Source organism: Gouania willdenowi, chromosome 7, assembly GCF_900634775.1.
Source record: "Gouania willdenowi chromosome 7, fGouWil2.1, whole genome shotgun sequence".
Classification (NCBI taxonomy): domain Eukaryota; kingdom Metazoa; phylum Chordata; class Actinopteri; order Blenniiformes; family Gobiesocidae; genus Gouania; species Gouania willdenowi.
Genome location: NC_041050.1, coordinates 19,025,790 through 19,042,725, shown reverse-complemented (window position 1 = coordinate 19,042,725; position 16,936 = coordinate 19,025,790). Strand labels below are relative to the sequence as shown.

At 38.5% G+C, this 16,936-nt stretch overlaps 1 protein-coding gene across 3 annotated transcripts in view; it reads left to right on the top strand.

Moving 5' to 3' along the window:
• LOC114466991 (plexin-B1-like) overlaps nucleotides 1-16,936 on the top strand; it is a 109,212-nt gene that overhangs the window by 55,349 nt on the left and 36,927 nt on the right. For 2 of the 3 annotated variants that reach the window (XM_028452913.1, XM_028452912.1), the window contains exons 5-12: nucleotides 2,955-3,137; nucleotides 4,898-5,026; nucleotides 8,962-9,062; nucleotides 9,166-9,298; nucleotides 10,376-10,532; nucleotides 11,314-11,422; nucleotides 13,394-13,502; nucleotides 15,698-16,453. In XM_028452913.1, coding sequence (XP_028308714.1) covers nucleotides 2,955-3,137; nucleotides 4,898-5,026; nucleotides 8,962-9,062; nucleotides 9,166-9,298; nucleotides 10,376-10,532; nucleotides 11,314-11,422; nucleotides 13,394-13,502; nucleotides 15,698-16,453 — 1,677 coding nt within the window. The remainder of the gene's footprint in view (nucleotides 1-2,954; nucleotides 3,138-4,897; nucleotides 5,027-8,961; nucleotides 9,063-9,165; nucleotides 9,299-10,375; nucleotides 10,533-11,313; nucleotides 11,423-13,393; nucleotides 13,503-15,697; nucleotides 16,454-16,936) is intronic. The other variant, XM_028452914.1, reaches the window with a different exon arrangement.

Below are 16,936 nucleotides of genomic sequence, written 5' to 3'. Positions count from 1 at the left end.
AGGTTGATTATCAGAGCTACGCAGATGACACACAACTATATCTATCACTGAACCCAGATGACTATGGTCCCATTGAGGTGTTGTGTGACTGCTTAGAAAAAGTAAACTGCTGGATGAGTGAAAACTTCCTTCAACTAAACCATGACAAGATGGAGGTGATTGTCTTTGGTAACAAGGAAAAGAGGACTGCTGTCAGCAAGTATCTTGAGTCTCGATCTTTAAAAGCTAAAGACCAAGTCAAAAACCTTGTTCTGATTGACTCAGATCTTACATTCAGCAATCAGATCAAATCTATCACAAAAACAGCCTTCTACCACCTAAAGAACATCTCCAGAGTGAAAGGTTTAATGACTCAGAAAGATCAGAAGAAACTGGTCCATGCTTTTATCTCCAGCAGACTGGACTATTGTAATAGTCTTCTGATAGGAATCCCCCAAAAGAGCATCAAACAGCTACAGCTGGTTCAGAACGCTGCAGCTCGGGTCTTAACCAGAACAAAGAGGTCAGAGCACATTACTCCAGTTTTAAAGTCTTTACACTGGCTCCCAGTCAGCCTCAGAATAGACTTTAAAGTTCTGCTGCTGGTGTATAAATCTGTGAATGGGTTTGGTCCAGAATACATCAGTGACATTTTAGTCAAGTATGAAACCAGCAGGTCTCTCAGATCTATGGACACAGGTCAGATAGTGGAGACCAGAGCTCATAGTAAACATGGTGATGCTGCTTTTAGTTGTTATGCTGCAAAGAAGTGGAACAAACTGCCAGCAGAGCTGAAGTCAGCATCTAATATGAACATTTTTAAATCAAAGTTAAAGGCGCTATTTCTCTACTGCGTATGATTGAGAGAGAGATTTTTGGTCATGTTGTTGATGTAATGTGTTTGTTGATGATTTGAATTGATTTTACTGATGATTTTAAATGTTCTTATTGATTTTAAACAATTGATTTTTTATCATGTAAAGCACATTGAGTTGCTTTGTGTATGAAATGCGCTATACAAATAAATTTGCCTTGCCTTGCCTATAGAGCCGAGGCAGCAGCCCCTGTACTACACACAATTTACCGGGAGAAAATTAAAGCTAACTTCTTGAATAAGCCTACATTCTGGGTGAACTCATTCTTTAGTAAACTCATAAGTTGATCATTTAAACCGCAAACGTGGCACTGTTTATGATAAGTGCTTTAAACGTACGATTGGAGAAGAAGTGATCGGCCCTTTCTCTCCCGTCACCAGTTTCGCACACACACTGTTCACTGGAGTGATGGAGTGACCAGAAAGTGCCACTGTGTTCAAGCGACTCATCACGGGCAAATTAAGTGACAGCAGTCGCTACAGTCGCATTTGGTGTGAATGCACCTTTACTGGGGGCTGTAAAAAATGGCAGAAAAATTCACAAAACAAAATGACAGGAAAATACACAACACTTCAAAGACACAAATGACAACAAAAATACAAACATTATGATTAAAAAATAAAAACACCACCACAATAAATAAACAGAAAACCCTTTTTTTTTTTTTTTTAAAGTAATGCTAAGATTGGTCATTATTTGAAATACTGACATGAATGTTGAAAATGTGACCCTCGGATCAGACTATCACATTTGTGACAAAGGTTGCCCATCTTTGCCTTAGACAGTAGGGAGGCCCTGCCTTGGTAATATGTCATTATATTACAATAAATGAATGTTCCCATGGCTGAAGTAGCCAATGAGAAGTTTAGACACTTAATAGAATCATCTTTGCTCGACAGGTTTTTTATTTAACAGTTTGTCTGGTGATGCTCAAAGACAATATGCTTTCTATTTTGAAAAGAATGAAGACAAAGATTCTTAATTAAGCTGTTGGAGGGGAACTGTGTGTGCCCACCAAATTTAAGCGGAACCATAACTAAAACACAATGAACCAAGACACATATTTGCAGCATCAAAAGCAGAGTACAACCCTTTGTTATTGGAACACGGTATTAAAGTCACACAGTTGCCTATTTCTTTAATCTAACTTCCCTGTCTTTTTGTGGTCCAGCACCTACTCTCTACTGGTCCTGTACTGATCAGGTCTGAGTCCCTAAACGGCTTTTAAGCCTTTCAGCTTTAACCTGCCACTCCAGGGCTAAAGATGTCACTCGCATCAGGGTAACTCCCTTTATCTTCTGCAGTCATGGGAATGCAGTGCAAGACTGGGCTTGTTAGTTCAAATGTATTTGTTTGTTAGAGCTGCAGAGATTTACTGTCCAGCAACTGACCCACCCTAGTAAACATGGTCTGATTCATTCTACTTTAATCTGAATATGTGCCGTCTGGACTTTGATTAGTGTGGATTAATTTAAACCAGATTAGTTTACACTTAGTTTTTATCTGGGGTTTAAATTTGAAACTTAGTATAGGCACATAGTTCAAACATGCCAATCTCAATGTTTGCAGGCCAAATTAGAGATTATTCTGGAATGTGTGAACTCAGACTGATTTCTTGAAAAAGTTTAAGAACAAGTATCAGAATGGTGAATTTGAAAAGTTCAGAAAAAGAAAGATAGTAGACAAGATGTTGGTGAAAGTGTGTCGGCTTGTATGGCTGGCATTGAAACTTGTTGGTAAACAATTATTGATTATTTGGCTGCTCGCAAAAGCACTGCCGATAAACTCACTACTGAAAGCTACAGTAGAGCCAGGACCAAACCTATCATCTCGTGATTATCTATTGTTTCAATATCTAATGCTGTCAATGATCAAAAATAACTGTGACAATCAGATTTTGGATTGTTTGTTTTCATGAGGGCACATGTAAATTAATTAAGTTATTTTTGAAAGCCTCCACTTAAAGCCCATTCTGAATGATTATTTTGAATATCTTCTGGAAGCAAACAGCATACAGTATCTTCTTCAACAGGAAAATGGATGCTTTTGTCAACACACTGGATGCAGTGACTGATAATTCTTTCTCACCACACATTGTAGAATACCCTGAAGGCGTATCCCTGCGGCTCCGACCACACTCCCAGTCCCATGGCGAGCCGTGCAGCACTGGTGGCTAAAGCTGTATGGGAAACCCCTGCTGTGCGCCTCACAGCTGTAGCCGTCAGTGTCAGGGAAGGACACACCATTGCTTTCCTCGGAGACTCCAAAGGGACTCTTCATAAGGTACAGTACATCAATACAAAAAAAAGTTATATTCCTCGCACCTTTTTGTAACTCAATCATTTTCCTTGATATTTAACAAGCTGGCATAGACCACTGACTCCTAATAAGTTAAAATGTTTAGACTTGCTCTTTGGTTCTTACCATCTGGTCATAAGCAAGCACACCTCCCCCTCCCCCACAATAAACATTTGCAATTCAACAAAAGTTTCTGGTTTAATGTTCAAGCTGGTAGCAGTTCCCATATCTGCATAAACCATTGGTGCTCCACCCTGGAAGTTTCCCGTCATGTCAACATTAGTGCTGTAACATGCACAGGTCAGCATATCACTATGATCCCAGCTTAATGGACTTGCTTTTTGTTCTGCGGTCCGCAACATGGTTGTTAGGCTAGGGAAGCTTATCACCTTGTTTAAGGTCTGACTACTTTCCTTCATCACAGCCATCCAAAAAACATCTTGATGTGTGTGCCTGTAAGAATTACTCACAGGGCCAAAAATGGTACTGTTGGGTTGCGGATCAAAGCAGCTCTGCATGCAGCCAATCTGAAGTGAGCTCTTGTAACAGGATTATCAAATCACAGAAGGACAAAATTCCACAGCTTCCAGACACATGACTGGAAAATATGACACTGATGTTTAAAGAAAAAGAAGGAAAAAATGCTGAAATATTTACGCATAAATTGTTGAAGAAACTTTCCTTTTTTTTTTTTTTACTTAAAATAGTCCTTACAATTATACAAATCTGGCCACAAAGCTCTATTTTTAATGTTTCAGTAGGAACAATTTTCACTTTAACATCGAAGTTGAAATGCGCACACTGCTGCATGCACTCTTGTAAATGTGTGTCATGAGCATTAACATGCTCTCACAAACACACGCACTGGTGGTTTTTTTGCATTTTGTGGTGGCTAGTGGGTGTGCATATTTTTGCAGGTACAGCATTTCACACACAAACCTATTATACACATAGGAACCTGACGTTTAAATTTTGTCTTAAAAATCTTTTTAATTTTTTTTTTAACTTGTGTTAGCCAATAATATTTGCTTATGTTTGAGATTTAATACAGTCGTATTGTTTCTTGAAATTTTAACTCTTGTATTATTTACCTAATTGTAAACTGACCTTAGGAGTCTTGAAAGATGTCTATAGATTAAGGTTTAATACATTCATTGTTAATCCTTCCATTTATATTGCCATACTTTTAAAATAACTACAGCAGGTTATGTAATTTTTAAACTTTAAAAAAAATTTTTTTCATATATTTATTATCAATCTTCATTAGAATAGAATACATCAAATTGTTTCCCAGCACTGAAATGAACACAAAGCTATTCACTGCATTATTAACTCCAAGTCACCAAGCATTACTGAGCAGCTTCTCATGCCATTACATGTTAAGTGCACGGTTGTAATGAGACAACTGATTCTCCAGTTGGTTCAGTGATCTCATTAACACGAGGTAACATGAGAATTTGAGGGTCTGGGAATCACTTAAGCCAGAGGTGTCTCCCTCGGTTTCATATTAGATTTAACTGAGCAGTAATCACATTTATGGCCACTTCAGCTGTGATTCGCACAAGCATGATTCGATTTAGATTTCACATGTGACCTAAAAAGAGTTTTTCTTTTGCATTTTTCTCTTTTTTGTCAACCTTTGACGTTTAATAAATCTTCCTGTGGTATCTGAGGCTTTTGCTATTTGAATATTAAGGTATTACATAAACTCTAAGGGTTTTTTGTTTTTAAATGTGACTGCTTAGGTCTATCTTGGCCAAGATGGCACAGTGGAGGTTTATGCAAATTCAACGATCTACCCAAATTCCCCCATTAACAAAGACCTATTACTGGATCAGAATGGAGCTCACCTCTACATCATGACCAAAACGGCGGTAAGTTTACAAAATTTTCTACTTATCATTTTTTCTTATCCCTTTTATTTTTTCATCTTGTTTTTCCTTCTTCTAATTCTAAAATGCAGCACACACTTTGTCCTTTTGTCTGTATTATCTGTCTCAAATCCTCGACAGACGTTGGAAAGAGCCTGTTGTTTCCAACAACTGCTCGCACAGATGTCTCCATACACAACGCTCAGCATGGCCTGTTGTTTAGCATCAAACTATTTATTATTTGTCAGTTTGTTGGTTTCTTCGATAATAACTCAGGCTGTGGCTCTATAGCTGAGAAAGAGCGTGAAAGAATCAAAGGACAGAGTATCAAAAAAAAAGAGTCCAGCTGCCCGTGGAGGTCAGAGGTCACAAACTCTGCAGTGATAGGTACAAAAGTCTGCATGATGTATGTGGTTTGACGAAACAATTGTATTGATGAGAGAAAGTGACCTCTATTAAGTTGACATGCTCAGACTGTGTGTGTGTGTGTGTGTGTGTGTGTGTGTGTGTGTGTGTGTGTGTGTGTGTGTGTGTGTGTGTGTGTGTGTGTGTGTGTGTGTGTGTGTGTGTGTGTGTGTGTGTGTGTGTGTGTGTGTGTGTGTGTGTGTGTGTGTGTGTGTGTGTGTGTGTGTGTGTGTGTGTGTGTGTGTGTGTGTAGATGCAGATTAATGGATCGAGGAAGCTAGAAGTCTGTCAGGCCCAGACAGCTGAGCTTCTTCATCTGATGGTAGTGACAGTTTTAGCATGAAGTTAAACTCAGAATCAGAAAATAAAAGTAAACAAAGAGACTAAGACAATGATTATGACACAATAATAGGAATAATGATTCAATATGCATTAAGGATTAAATACAAGTGCAAATATGCATGCAAACATAAGACAAATATGCAAGAATATACAAGTATAGTCAGCCGTCAACAAACTACATACAATCCAAGAAAGTTGCTGGGTTAAAGTGAGCTCTTTTAGAGTTTAATTGCCACAGGCAGGAATGCTTTCTTGTGGCGTTCTGTTGAGCACCGTGGTGGGATCAGCCTGGTGCTGAAGGGGCTGACCAGCCCATCATATAGTAAGTGGGACACTTTGCCCGAGATGTATTTGAATTTTGACAGCATCCTCCTCTCTGTCACCACTGTGAGAAAGTCCAGTATAATGCTGCAGTATGTAGAATCATGAGCCTTATAAAAACCACGCTCCCCCTCCCCTCTCCTCTCCATATTTCGAATCCTATCGTCTCTTACTGGCCATCCTCATGAACGCGCACAACTGTGAAGCTCTTAGTGACTTTTTTCTCAATAGAGACTAGTGATAAATGTAGAGACTTTATCTTGTGTTATTGGAGAGTTTTTTTGGTGTATTAGAGACTCTGACATTAAAGCTTTTAGCTCTGTAGTTATCGCTCAGAGCAGATGAAAACCACCACTCGCGCATCCAGACTGTAAAATAAATTGTCTGTTCTCTCCACCTTGGATGTGCTTCTCTAAGGTTTACATGCGATTTATCCCGTCTGTTCTCACTCTGGGGCAGACCCTGCACAGTCACGGGGATCCGCGAGAACTCAAAGCAGACCTCTGAATTGTCCATTCCTCCCAAGTATGTTTGTGCCTTCAGATTGTTGCTTTTCCATGTCAGTTTTGCTTTTTCCGCTTGCTTTGTCATATAACCATTGTGTCTAACGCCGAAATGAGGACTTCTCCTGCTAGAGCGTCCGCCATTTGACTTTTACTACAGAGGACGTGAACGCGCATCGAATTTAGTCGAGCAGCCACTAGTAACGCCCCAAAACAGCTCATGGAGCACTCTGTTTGTAAAAAGATCTCTGATTGGCTGAAAAGTCCCATCACGCACCTGGATTTCTAAACCTCTTTACCAAGCCAAGAGAAGATGTGAAAGTGCACTGTCCATACTGCGGCTTTAACCCCACAACGTTGCTGGCCTTGTGGATTAGTCTGTTCACTCTATTGGTATGTGCAACCTTCTGTCTGATGCACCAGCAAACAACTGCAGAGACTCATAGAACATCCTGAGCATTTTCCTGCAGATGTGAAGTCCCAGGTATTTGTACTCCTTCTCAATGTCCACACTGACCCCCTGGATGGAAACGGGGCTCAACTTGCTAGTTGGTCCTCTTCAGGTCTACAATCAGCTCCTTTGGATGGTTCAGGTCACTCCATGTGACAAAGCTGTCCTCAGCAGTCCTGTATTCTACCTCATCCCCCTCCCTGATTAATCCAACCACTGCTGAGTCATCAGAGAATTTCAACATGTATCACAAAAACAGAGAGAGCTGCAGAACTTCTAAAGCTGTGCATCACTAGCAAGTTTCGTATGTTTGCTTAGAGCAGGAGTGTCAAACACCAGCCAAAGCATCCATTTTGGCCTGGTCTGCTGGTGATTTGACATCCTGCAGGTCTTTGCATTCATTACAAACTCACTTTAGAACTAAGGGATAATCTTCACACAAAGACATTAGAGAACATGCTAAAGCCATGAAATATAATAGGAATGAAGAGAGGCTTGAAATAGCCAAAAGGTAATAGTTAAAAAACAATCAACCAATAATTTAAACTGCACCTCAAAAGGTTTTCCATATGGCCGATATGCAAAGCATGGCTGACCACCAAAGTGTGGCATTAACAGAGTGACTTGGATTATGCACAAGACAAATATCAATATATTTTTAACTCGCAACAAAAGTACATACTGTATTATACAGGTCAAAACGCTGCTCACAACTCATCAAAGACAGGCTCATGCATATCAGTAGAAATACTGTACATCTTTTAAATTGAAATTCAAACAGACCACTATATAAAAAAGGATATCAAAGAATTTGACTCATGTTTAGGTATAATCTAATAGTTTTATTTCAGGCCGTGAGACTTTGGTGTCTAACGCGCGGCTGTGACTGTTTCCTCTTCTAAGTGTCGCCAACAGCGTTAATGACTATAGTCCAGGGGTCTTCAACCTGCGGCTCTGGAGCTTCATGTGGCTCTTTGACTCTTTTGCAATGGCTCCCTATAGCTTTCAAAAATATTGAAATAAATAACTATTTTCTTACAGAGGGTATTAATGATTCATGATTTTGACACCAAATAAAATCACAATATAACAATTTGTCAACCTAAAAATAAATCACATTGTGCAGTAACTCCTGCCACCTTCCTAGTTCACCTCCTGAATCATCTACAGACCGTTAACTTTCCTTGCATTTATGTGGTTAACTTTAAGTTTTAAATCACTGATAAGATAACTGAAATAAACTAAAAGACTATTCTGGAAGTAAATATACATTTTAATTGTGTGGTGACAGATTCATTTAACTGCCAACATGCCAGCTAAATATGCATGCTTGATATGTGGCAAGAAATTAGCAATTAATTAGCATGTGTTGACTGATGTGTTATCAAATTGAAGTTATTTTTTGTAGCTCTTCAATTACATTATCTAAGAAAAATATTATTTACATAACATTATCCTATATAATTTTAACTGTATAGAATTTTATACGCTATGTTGTCTTCATTAAAAAGGTCCTTTTTTCGGCTCCAGAAGGACTAATCCAGGTGAGATGAGGCAAAATGGCTCTTTTGAGAGTAAAGGTTGCAGACCCCTGCTATAGTCCATAGATACGTCCATTTGAAACCTCTGGAGTTTGCATGAGACAGTGCTTTCTACACAGAAAACTCAGCGAAGCAGCATGGTTCTACTGTTCCCCTGCAATAGAAAGGCAAGGCTGAAGGTGTTCTTCACTTAAGATATTATTTATTCACGTGTTGTTTGTCGATACCAGTGAGCCGTACAGCCTGCTGACCAAGATGCAATCAATTATAAATGCATCATAGTGACACTCTTAAAGGAATTAATGGGAATCTTTGAAGTAAATGAAATGTTTGCTCCATTTGGTTGCACTAATCCTTCCTGTCTGGCATTCTCAGTTGGAGAAGCGTCCTGTGGCTGAATGTGGGGATCACTTGGACTGCCAGTCCTGCCTGTCTGCCAGAGACCCTTACTGTGGCTGGTGTGTCCTGGAGGGACGGTGAGTCAGTGTGCAGACAATAAATAAATAAGTGGCCGTGATGCAACTGATGCACATTCCCTGCTCCTTCTCTCACCTCTTGACACTTGTGTGTTTATCCCAGATGTGGCCAGCGGTGGGAATGCCAGCGAGGGTCTTTGCAGAGCCAGTGGTTGTGGAGCTTTAACCAGACACAGCAGTGCCTCAGCATCCAGCATCTCAGTCTCTACAACATCAGCCGTGGGCAGAGGACTGATGTAATGCAGGGGAGAGGGCGGAGGGGGCTAGAGCATTTTGTTGCATGTCAGATGTCATGTTTTGTGACTCCAGATTCAAATACCACACATTGACCCTTAAGCCACTGAAAATAGCTCCTATTGGTGACATTTTAAAGTCTATTAGATTGTGTTTCATATATCAAAGGTTGTTTCTTTTGCCACACTTATTGAGAGCATTCATTAAAGTGTCCAAATGTGGTCCTAGACAGCAACTTACCAGCAGGTTCTTTTTGATGTTTTGCTTTAGCACCAGTGTTAATTGTGTTGAATAAACATTTTCATGTGACAATAACTAGACTATGACTAAGTAAAATACATGAGAACAAAAACTCTGTTAAAGTAGATTGATGTTTTTAACTGATTTAAACAGAATTATTATTTTGTCACATGCGATGAAATCCAATCAAAACTTATGTGATCTTATGCATTGATCACATTAAATCTGTCTGCATTCACAAACATAATACTATTCCATATTAGGTTGATAAATGGTAATTATTCTTAAAAAAAAAATGCATAAACTCTTATGCTGTACTGTATATTTTAGACGATTATATCTGTAACAGAATTAGTTGTCTAAAATCTTAATGTCATTTAATGTACTAAAACTAGACTATAGCTAAAATAGTCCTTAAGACCAAATTTTGACTCAAAATAAATTTTAACCTAAGCAGTATTTTTTTTTTTTTCTTAAATGGGGAAATAATTAGTATTCTAACACCTCTCTTTCAGACCCAGAATGTACTTCTTGTTAAATTTGAGCTACAGTTGTTTGAATAATCAGATCTCATGGATCCTCATTTGCTGTTGTCATGAACTTTGAGCACTCTTGACCTTTTACTTTCACCACTTTAATAGAAAGTAGTTTGAGCTCCGAACCAGTTGTCCCCACATCCTAATGTGGCACAAATAGGTGTCCTCATATTAAAATAATCAGTGAAATTCTCCCCATCTCTCTGTGGTCTTATTGGCTACGATAATGTCATACTAACAAGTACCATTTCACTGCTTGTGTGAACCTTCTATTATCATTGTGTGTCTTGGTTTGTCATTCAGATTGCAGTTTCAGTTGATGGCCTCCCCAGTCTAAAGCATGGAGAGGCCTACTCCTGCTTTTTTCAGGACACAGAGAGTCCTGCATTACTTACGACAACAGGAGTGATCTGTTCCACACCTGATGCAAACAGTCTGCCACCTATTGCTGAGGGAGAAGGTGTGAACAGTTTTTCCCTTGAATGCATTCACTAAGCTCATGTTGTGATTATTTCAAGAAACTGACAGTTTCTGATCTGCACTGTTTTTGAAAAAAAATGTTTGCTTCCCGTATAAGTTATATACAGACCCTTTCCAAAAAATTAGAATATCATGGAAAAGTTGTTTAATTTCCATAATTCTATTCAAAAAGTTAAACTTTCATAGATTATAGATTCAGGGGCCACAATTTAAACGATTGTCAAACATTTTTTTCAAGTATTTATCGAGGAACAGAACTCAAGCTGCTTGAGGTCCAGTGTGAAGTATCCAGTCAGTGGAGTGAGTGTTCCTCACCCGTCTTCCTCCAAACCCTTGGACCTTGATTCCCGAATGAAAAGCACACTTTACTGTCATTGAAGAAGAGGACCTTGGACCACTGGCCAACAGTCCAGTCCTCTTTTTTTCTGCAAAAACTGACTAGTAAATGGTGATTTTTTCATAGTATTCTAATTTTTTGAATTCCTGTTTTCGTGGGTTTTATGAGCTGGAAGCCCAAATTATGTAAAAATAAACAAATAAATACTTAAAATCGTTTAAATTGTGGGCCCTGAATCTATAATCTATGAAAGTTTAACTTTTTTAAACAAATTATGGAAATTAAACAACTTTTCCATGATATTCTAATTTTTTGGAAAGGGTCTGTATTTTTTTTATACTGCAGCAAATACTCCATGGTTGGCTCAGCCTAGACTCCTTTAAAGTCAGAAATTCCTGCTGACTATTGCTTTATTTTGATGCAGAGTTTGTGATGGTGACTCTGTCGCTCCGCTTCACTAATGTGACATTGGCCGAGACTGAATTCACCTTCTTTAACTGCAGCCTGGTGCAACGGCTCTCTGGACGCAGACCGTGAGTATTTACACAGAGAAAGGATTACTTTACATCATTGTACACCTGATTGAACAAAAATATGTGACCACGCCCAAAACTCCGATCTAACGCTGCTTTTATATTTGAAGAATTTCACTCAGGGTTGTGTTTAGATAGTGACATAACACCATCATGAAGGAAAACTTTGATATCTTTATTTTATATTATTCTATATTTAATTATTTGCTTGTGTTTCTGACACAAAAGTCACATATACCATAAATATGTACCATATGTATTACTACTTTTTGACATTATTATTTTACTCTTTGTTATACTGTTTCCCCAAAGAACACATTTTCTCATTCTAATTTGCTGCAATTTCATTTACACCGTAAAAGACAATGGGCAACAATGGGTAATAAACACACATTTTGAGTACAGAAATGTTAATAACATGAAAAGACATGAAGAAAAATGGAAAGAACTGTTTTTATGCTGATGCATGAATAATGGACTGTGGCATATTTTAAAGTGAGTTTATATGGAGTTTGGATAATGTAAGCATTGCTGCCGCCAATCAAATAGTTGGTTGTTACAAAGGTGCTGAATGTAGAGTTTAATATTTTAATGTTATACTTTATTAGGCTCGGGATGTGCCTGAATGAATTTTTTTTTTCTGGTTCTGTTTGGTTTATGGTACAAACAGCATCTGGAATCTGACTTTTCTTTACGTCAAGATTTACTCACAGAGTTTGGTTCATCTGGATTTTGTGCTGGTGTGTCAGATTTCAAAAAAAAAAAAAAAAAGAAAACTGGAGTTTTAGGGAGTGTTAAAATACACAGTCCATATTGTTTGTCCTGAAGAGGAATGCATAAATGAAAATAATCATCTTGCCAACTCTGTCTCTATTAGGGCTGAGCAATTTTGGAAAATAATCTAATTGCGATTTTTTTTCCTCAATATTGCGATTGCAATTTAATATGCGATTTTTTTTTTTAAGGACCTCTTGTCATGTATTTTTCAATGAAAACAAGCAATAAATCAATCTGTTTCATAATAAACAATTTCAGATGTATTTGAACTTTAAACAAACAAAGTATTAATTTTTAAGCACAGATTACAACAGTAAAGCAAACAAATCTGTGACTTTACCTCTTCAACATATCTAACTTCACGTTTCATGGAACATGTAAACATGTGGACTGCACTTCTTAAACACACTTTGAACTTAACAGGACAGAACAAGAAAAAAAAATGCAGCGATCAGAAAATTGCGTTTTATGATATTGCGATAATATCGCAAATGCAATTAATCGTTCAGCCCTAGTCTCTACTACAAATATACTACTACACATTGCTATTTTAATTTTTAAACCTTTTCAAAAACCCTCCTTATGAATGGACAGTCTGGACTACAAGGATCATTTAACCACTGACCACTGGTTTCTGACTGGTCAGTTGGTTACAGATGGATAACTACGGCCTCAAAAACCAAAAGGCCAGGACTGAATTTGCCTCAAACTGCCTTATTTGACCACAATTAATAAGAAAAAAACACAAAGTGTGTAAACTGTTTAATAAAGCCCTGCACCTCATTAATAAATCATGTTGATGGTAGTGCAACAGTGTGAGCATGTATACCTGCCAAGAGCTATTGATGAAGGGACCTCTTAAAAAATATCAAATGAATTCCCAAGTTTCCAGCAATGTTTATGAATTTATGCAAAGATGAGTTTGGTGCAGATGTACAATGGCCTGAATCATGCTGCCAAGAAGAGTCAGGAAGTAGAACATTCTTATATTATTAATGGCTAAGTTGGTTGCCTGACATGGATCAGTAGATCTTTACTAACTGCAGACAAAACCCCATTGTGTTTCTCCTTTAAAGGGTAAATGCAGGTATATTGTTCTCTAAAGTGCTATTGCTACGTTGTGACTGTCAACTCTGTCATCATTTCAGTCTTGACTAGGTATTCAGCCTGTGTTCCTACTTTTTGCTCTACCAGATGCCTAGGGTGCATCAGCAGTCGCTGGGGGTGTAATTGGTGCATTCGCCAGCATGTCTGCACACATGAGGGCACCTGCGGTCAAGGTGCTACCATCTACAACCACAATGTGAGTCCATTATAAACAAGGAAGCTGTTTCTGTTTAGTACTGACATGTAATGAAATGTAAAAAGAATAATATTATGATATGACAATGTTGGTTTGTGTGACGAGATTAGGCATAGTGTATAACAATGGGGAAAGAGGCCTTATAAGGTGTTAATTGTCTATTTGATGCAAAAGAAGAGAACATGTGTGAAGTTACTGCTGGTTCTTCGTGAAAGGTCATCCACAAATAATACATTAAAAACTTTGACTGTTTGAGTTTTAAATGGTCAGAAATACACATTCAGACCTACTTATTAAATACAAATCTTAAGGATATCACTATGGAAATGTTATATGCAAGTTAACTCAACAACAACCTGACCCAGGCTAAACCCTTTTCAGCTTTGAAGTTTACTGTTTTGCCCTTTTAAAAGGAGATTTTTTTCACTTGCTACTTAAAGGGGACATATGATGCTAAATCCACTTTTTTAGCCCTTAAATGCATTTTGTTATATTTAGAGTGTTTAGAAGTACAGAAAAGTTCTAATTAGTCTCTTCAGGTGCTCCGTTGATATCTTTATATTCTGTTTTGGTCATATTTTTCAATCTGTTTCGATTTTTCGATTCTCTATTACGTTTTTTGAACAATAACGTCACAGTATTTGGAGCGGAACTGCCAAATTAGGACATCGACTCCAGGCCCAACACTTCGAGCAATCCGCCATTTTTATTTCTCACTTTTATTTTGTAGTCCAAGCTCAAGGATGCCGAAGTTACGAGAGGACAAATCAAAATGTTCGGTTGTTGGATGTAGTAACCCACACGCTTCATTACACCATCTCCCAGCATCAGAACCTTTTTGAAGTGCCTGGTTGAGTTTTATTTTTCACAGAAATGTACCCACATCTGTGGGTAAGGTCATTTTTGTGTGCGCTAAGCACTTCAAGGATGACTGCTTCTGCAACCTCCGCCAGTATAAAGAAGGATTTGCCGAAAGACTTTGTCTGATTGAGGGGTCAATTCCTTCTATCTTTGGAGACGACGAACAGAGCACTTCGGTAAGCTGTAAATAACGCTAAAAAGTGTGATAAGACGTCCCTGTCATTGTTTTGTTAGCATTAGCAGTTGCACCGTCTTCATATGTTAGCGCTGTGTGCTCGTTTTAGATCCTTGATGATATGGCCTACGTGATTTAATTTAAGTCTAAAGTTTTCATTAGTCATTTTATTTTGCCATTTTTGTCTCCGAAAAGACTGTTTTAAAATGCATTTCGTGACGTTAGCTTGGCGCTAGCGTTAGCTCGGTGCTTGTGTTAGCTCACTTGTTAGGGTTCTGCAGGTTCATCATCATCATTTTCATCTCGCTCCGCCGGGTCCGACTCCGGCTCGAACATGTAAGGCTGGATGGACAAGTCTTCCGTTGTTGACATTTTGTAAATAACGTCTGAATAAACATTTTCAGCGCCGCTAGACAATCGTATCTCTTCTATCAAACTACAAAAATGGCCGAACAGGGTGGAGTTGAACCGAGTGTCACCTCTGCAACCTGAAGAGGGGGCGGGGTATGAAGTGTCTCATTTGCATTTAAAGAGACCGCACCAAGACGAGTTGCTCTCAGAAGCACATCAGAAAAGGGGTAGAAAAGGGGCCTGTGGAGCTCTAATAATGAGGAATTCATACCCAAGCATTGCAGTTCTGCTTTATATAGACCACAACTGTATGATTTATATGTAAAAAGGAAGGATTTAAAAGCATGATATGTCTCCTTTAAAGTCTTTAAATCATCATTTATTTTATTTATTTATTGGTTTATTTAACAGGGACAGTGTACATTAATATCCATACAGAAAATGTACCAGAATTAGCCAGAAGGCTATTTATTCATCTGTAGTCCCTAGACAGAATGTTCAAATGTCAAACTAAAAGAATACACATTACAGTATTTGATAAGAGACATTCATCAGATATTAAAACATTAACATTCATAAAATAGAATAAAAATTTCAATAACAATTATTAATTTACTTTGCATTCCATGGTTTTCTTCAATCATGTGTTCATTTCTGTTTGCTTGTTGTCTTCATTTTCTAATTTGAATGTTGTGTTTATTATTTGATTCTAATTTGTTTCCTATGATTTCTAATTTTTCTTTTTCCATTTCTTTTCCTGGCATTGTCTCTTGTTCTCTTTTTTTTTTTTTTTTACTCCATATTTAAGTTCCAAAGACCCACCACCCCACCACCAACAACAACGCAAAAACCCACCCTTCCACCTCCTGCTGTTATAACTTCCCCCAAAACAACAACAACCACCACCACCACCACCACCACCACAACTACCACTACAAAAAGCACTCCCACTCCAACCACAGCAGAGTCAGTACCACACACTGAGACATCTGCCCCCACTACAGCAGCTGTCCCCTCTCCTACCACCGCTACAACACCACCCACTACCCATAAAACAGAGGCCATCACACCAGCTGACATCCCTACACCCCCCCTCTCTGTGAGCACCTCCACCTTACACAGTGGCATCACCCCACTCTCTGTTATCAATGAAGTCATTAAGGGAACAGGTGGCCAAACAGAAGGCTTTTTAAAGGAGGATACCCCAAACCCAACAGATCATACTCTTCACAGCACTTTACCCAGCAGCACTTGGGTCCTGGTAGACCCTCACTTACAGTTCACAGAGCCATCTGTTGAAACAGGAAGCTCATCCTCTGTGATCAGCCCAACTACTTTAAAAGTTCTCCCCACTGATGAAAGTGAGGAAGTCATTCCTCTGTCCACCAGTTCAACTCCATCAGATCACCTGCCAGAAATAGTAATGCCCAGTTTGGATTCTGCAACATCGTCCTCTGTCCATCAGTCCTTCATCATTACGCAGTCACCTGAAACCGTTTTTGACCTCAGCTCTGAATCTGCTGCAGCCTTCCAGTCTGATTCTTGGATAGACTCTTATTTTCTGGTGAGTGGAGATTAAGCCACATGTGAATACAGAACAATGACACGCTCGGGGTCAAAGCAGCTAGCTCAGTTTACACTAAACTTTCATGCATTGATTGAAAGGCATGATTTAAACATGATTTAATATGACTTTGTAAAGAGTAAAAATGATTGGTATTGGTGATATGAAACACTAATTCATTTGTAGAATCCATGATAATTGGCAAAAAGACAATGTTTGTCATGCTCTGAAGCGTTGCAGTAATTATTATACTGTAGAATTTCTCTCTTTATTCCCTTCAATAAGGATAAAATCATTAGTTAATCTTCAGATTATATCTGTTTTATAATCACTGCCAGCTGTTAGCCCTGCTGCTCTTCATTCTGCTTATACAAACTAGCAGTGGCTGCTTAGCTGAACATTTATCTCATCCCCATCACTTGTGAAACTACATTAGAACAATATTTATTGAAGAATCCCCAAGATGTGGCCATGGTGTCTCCC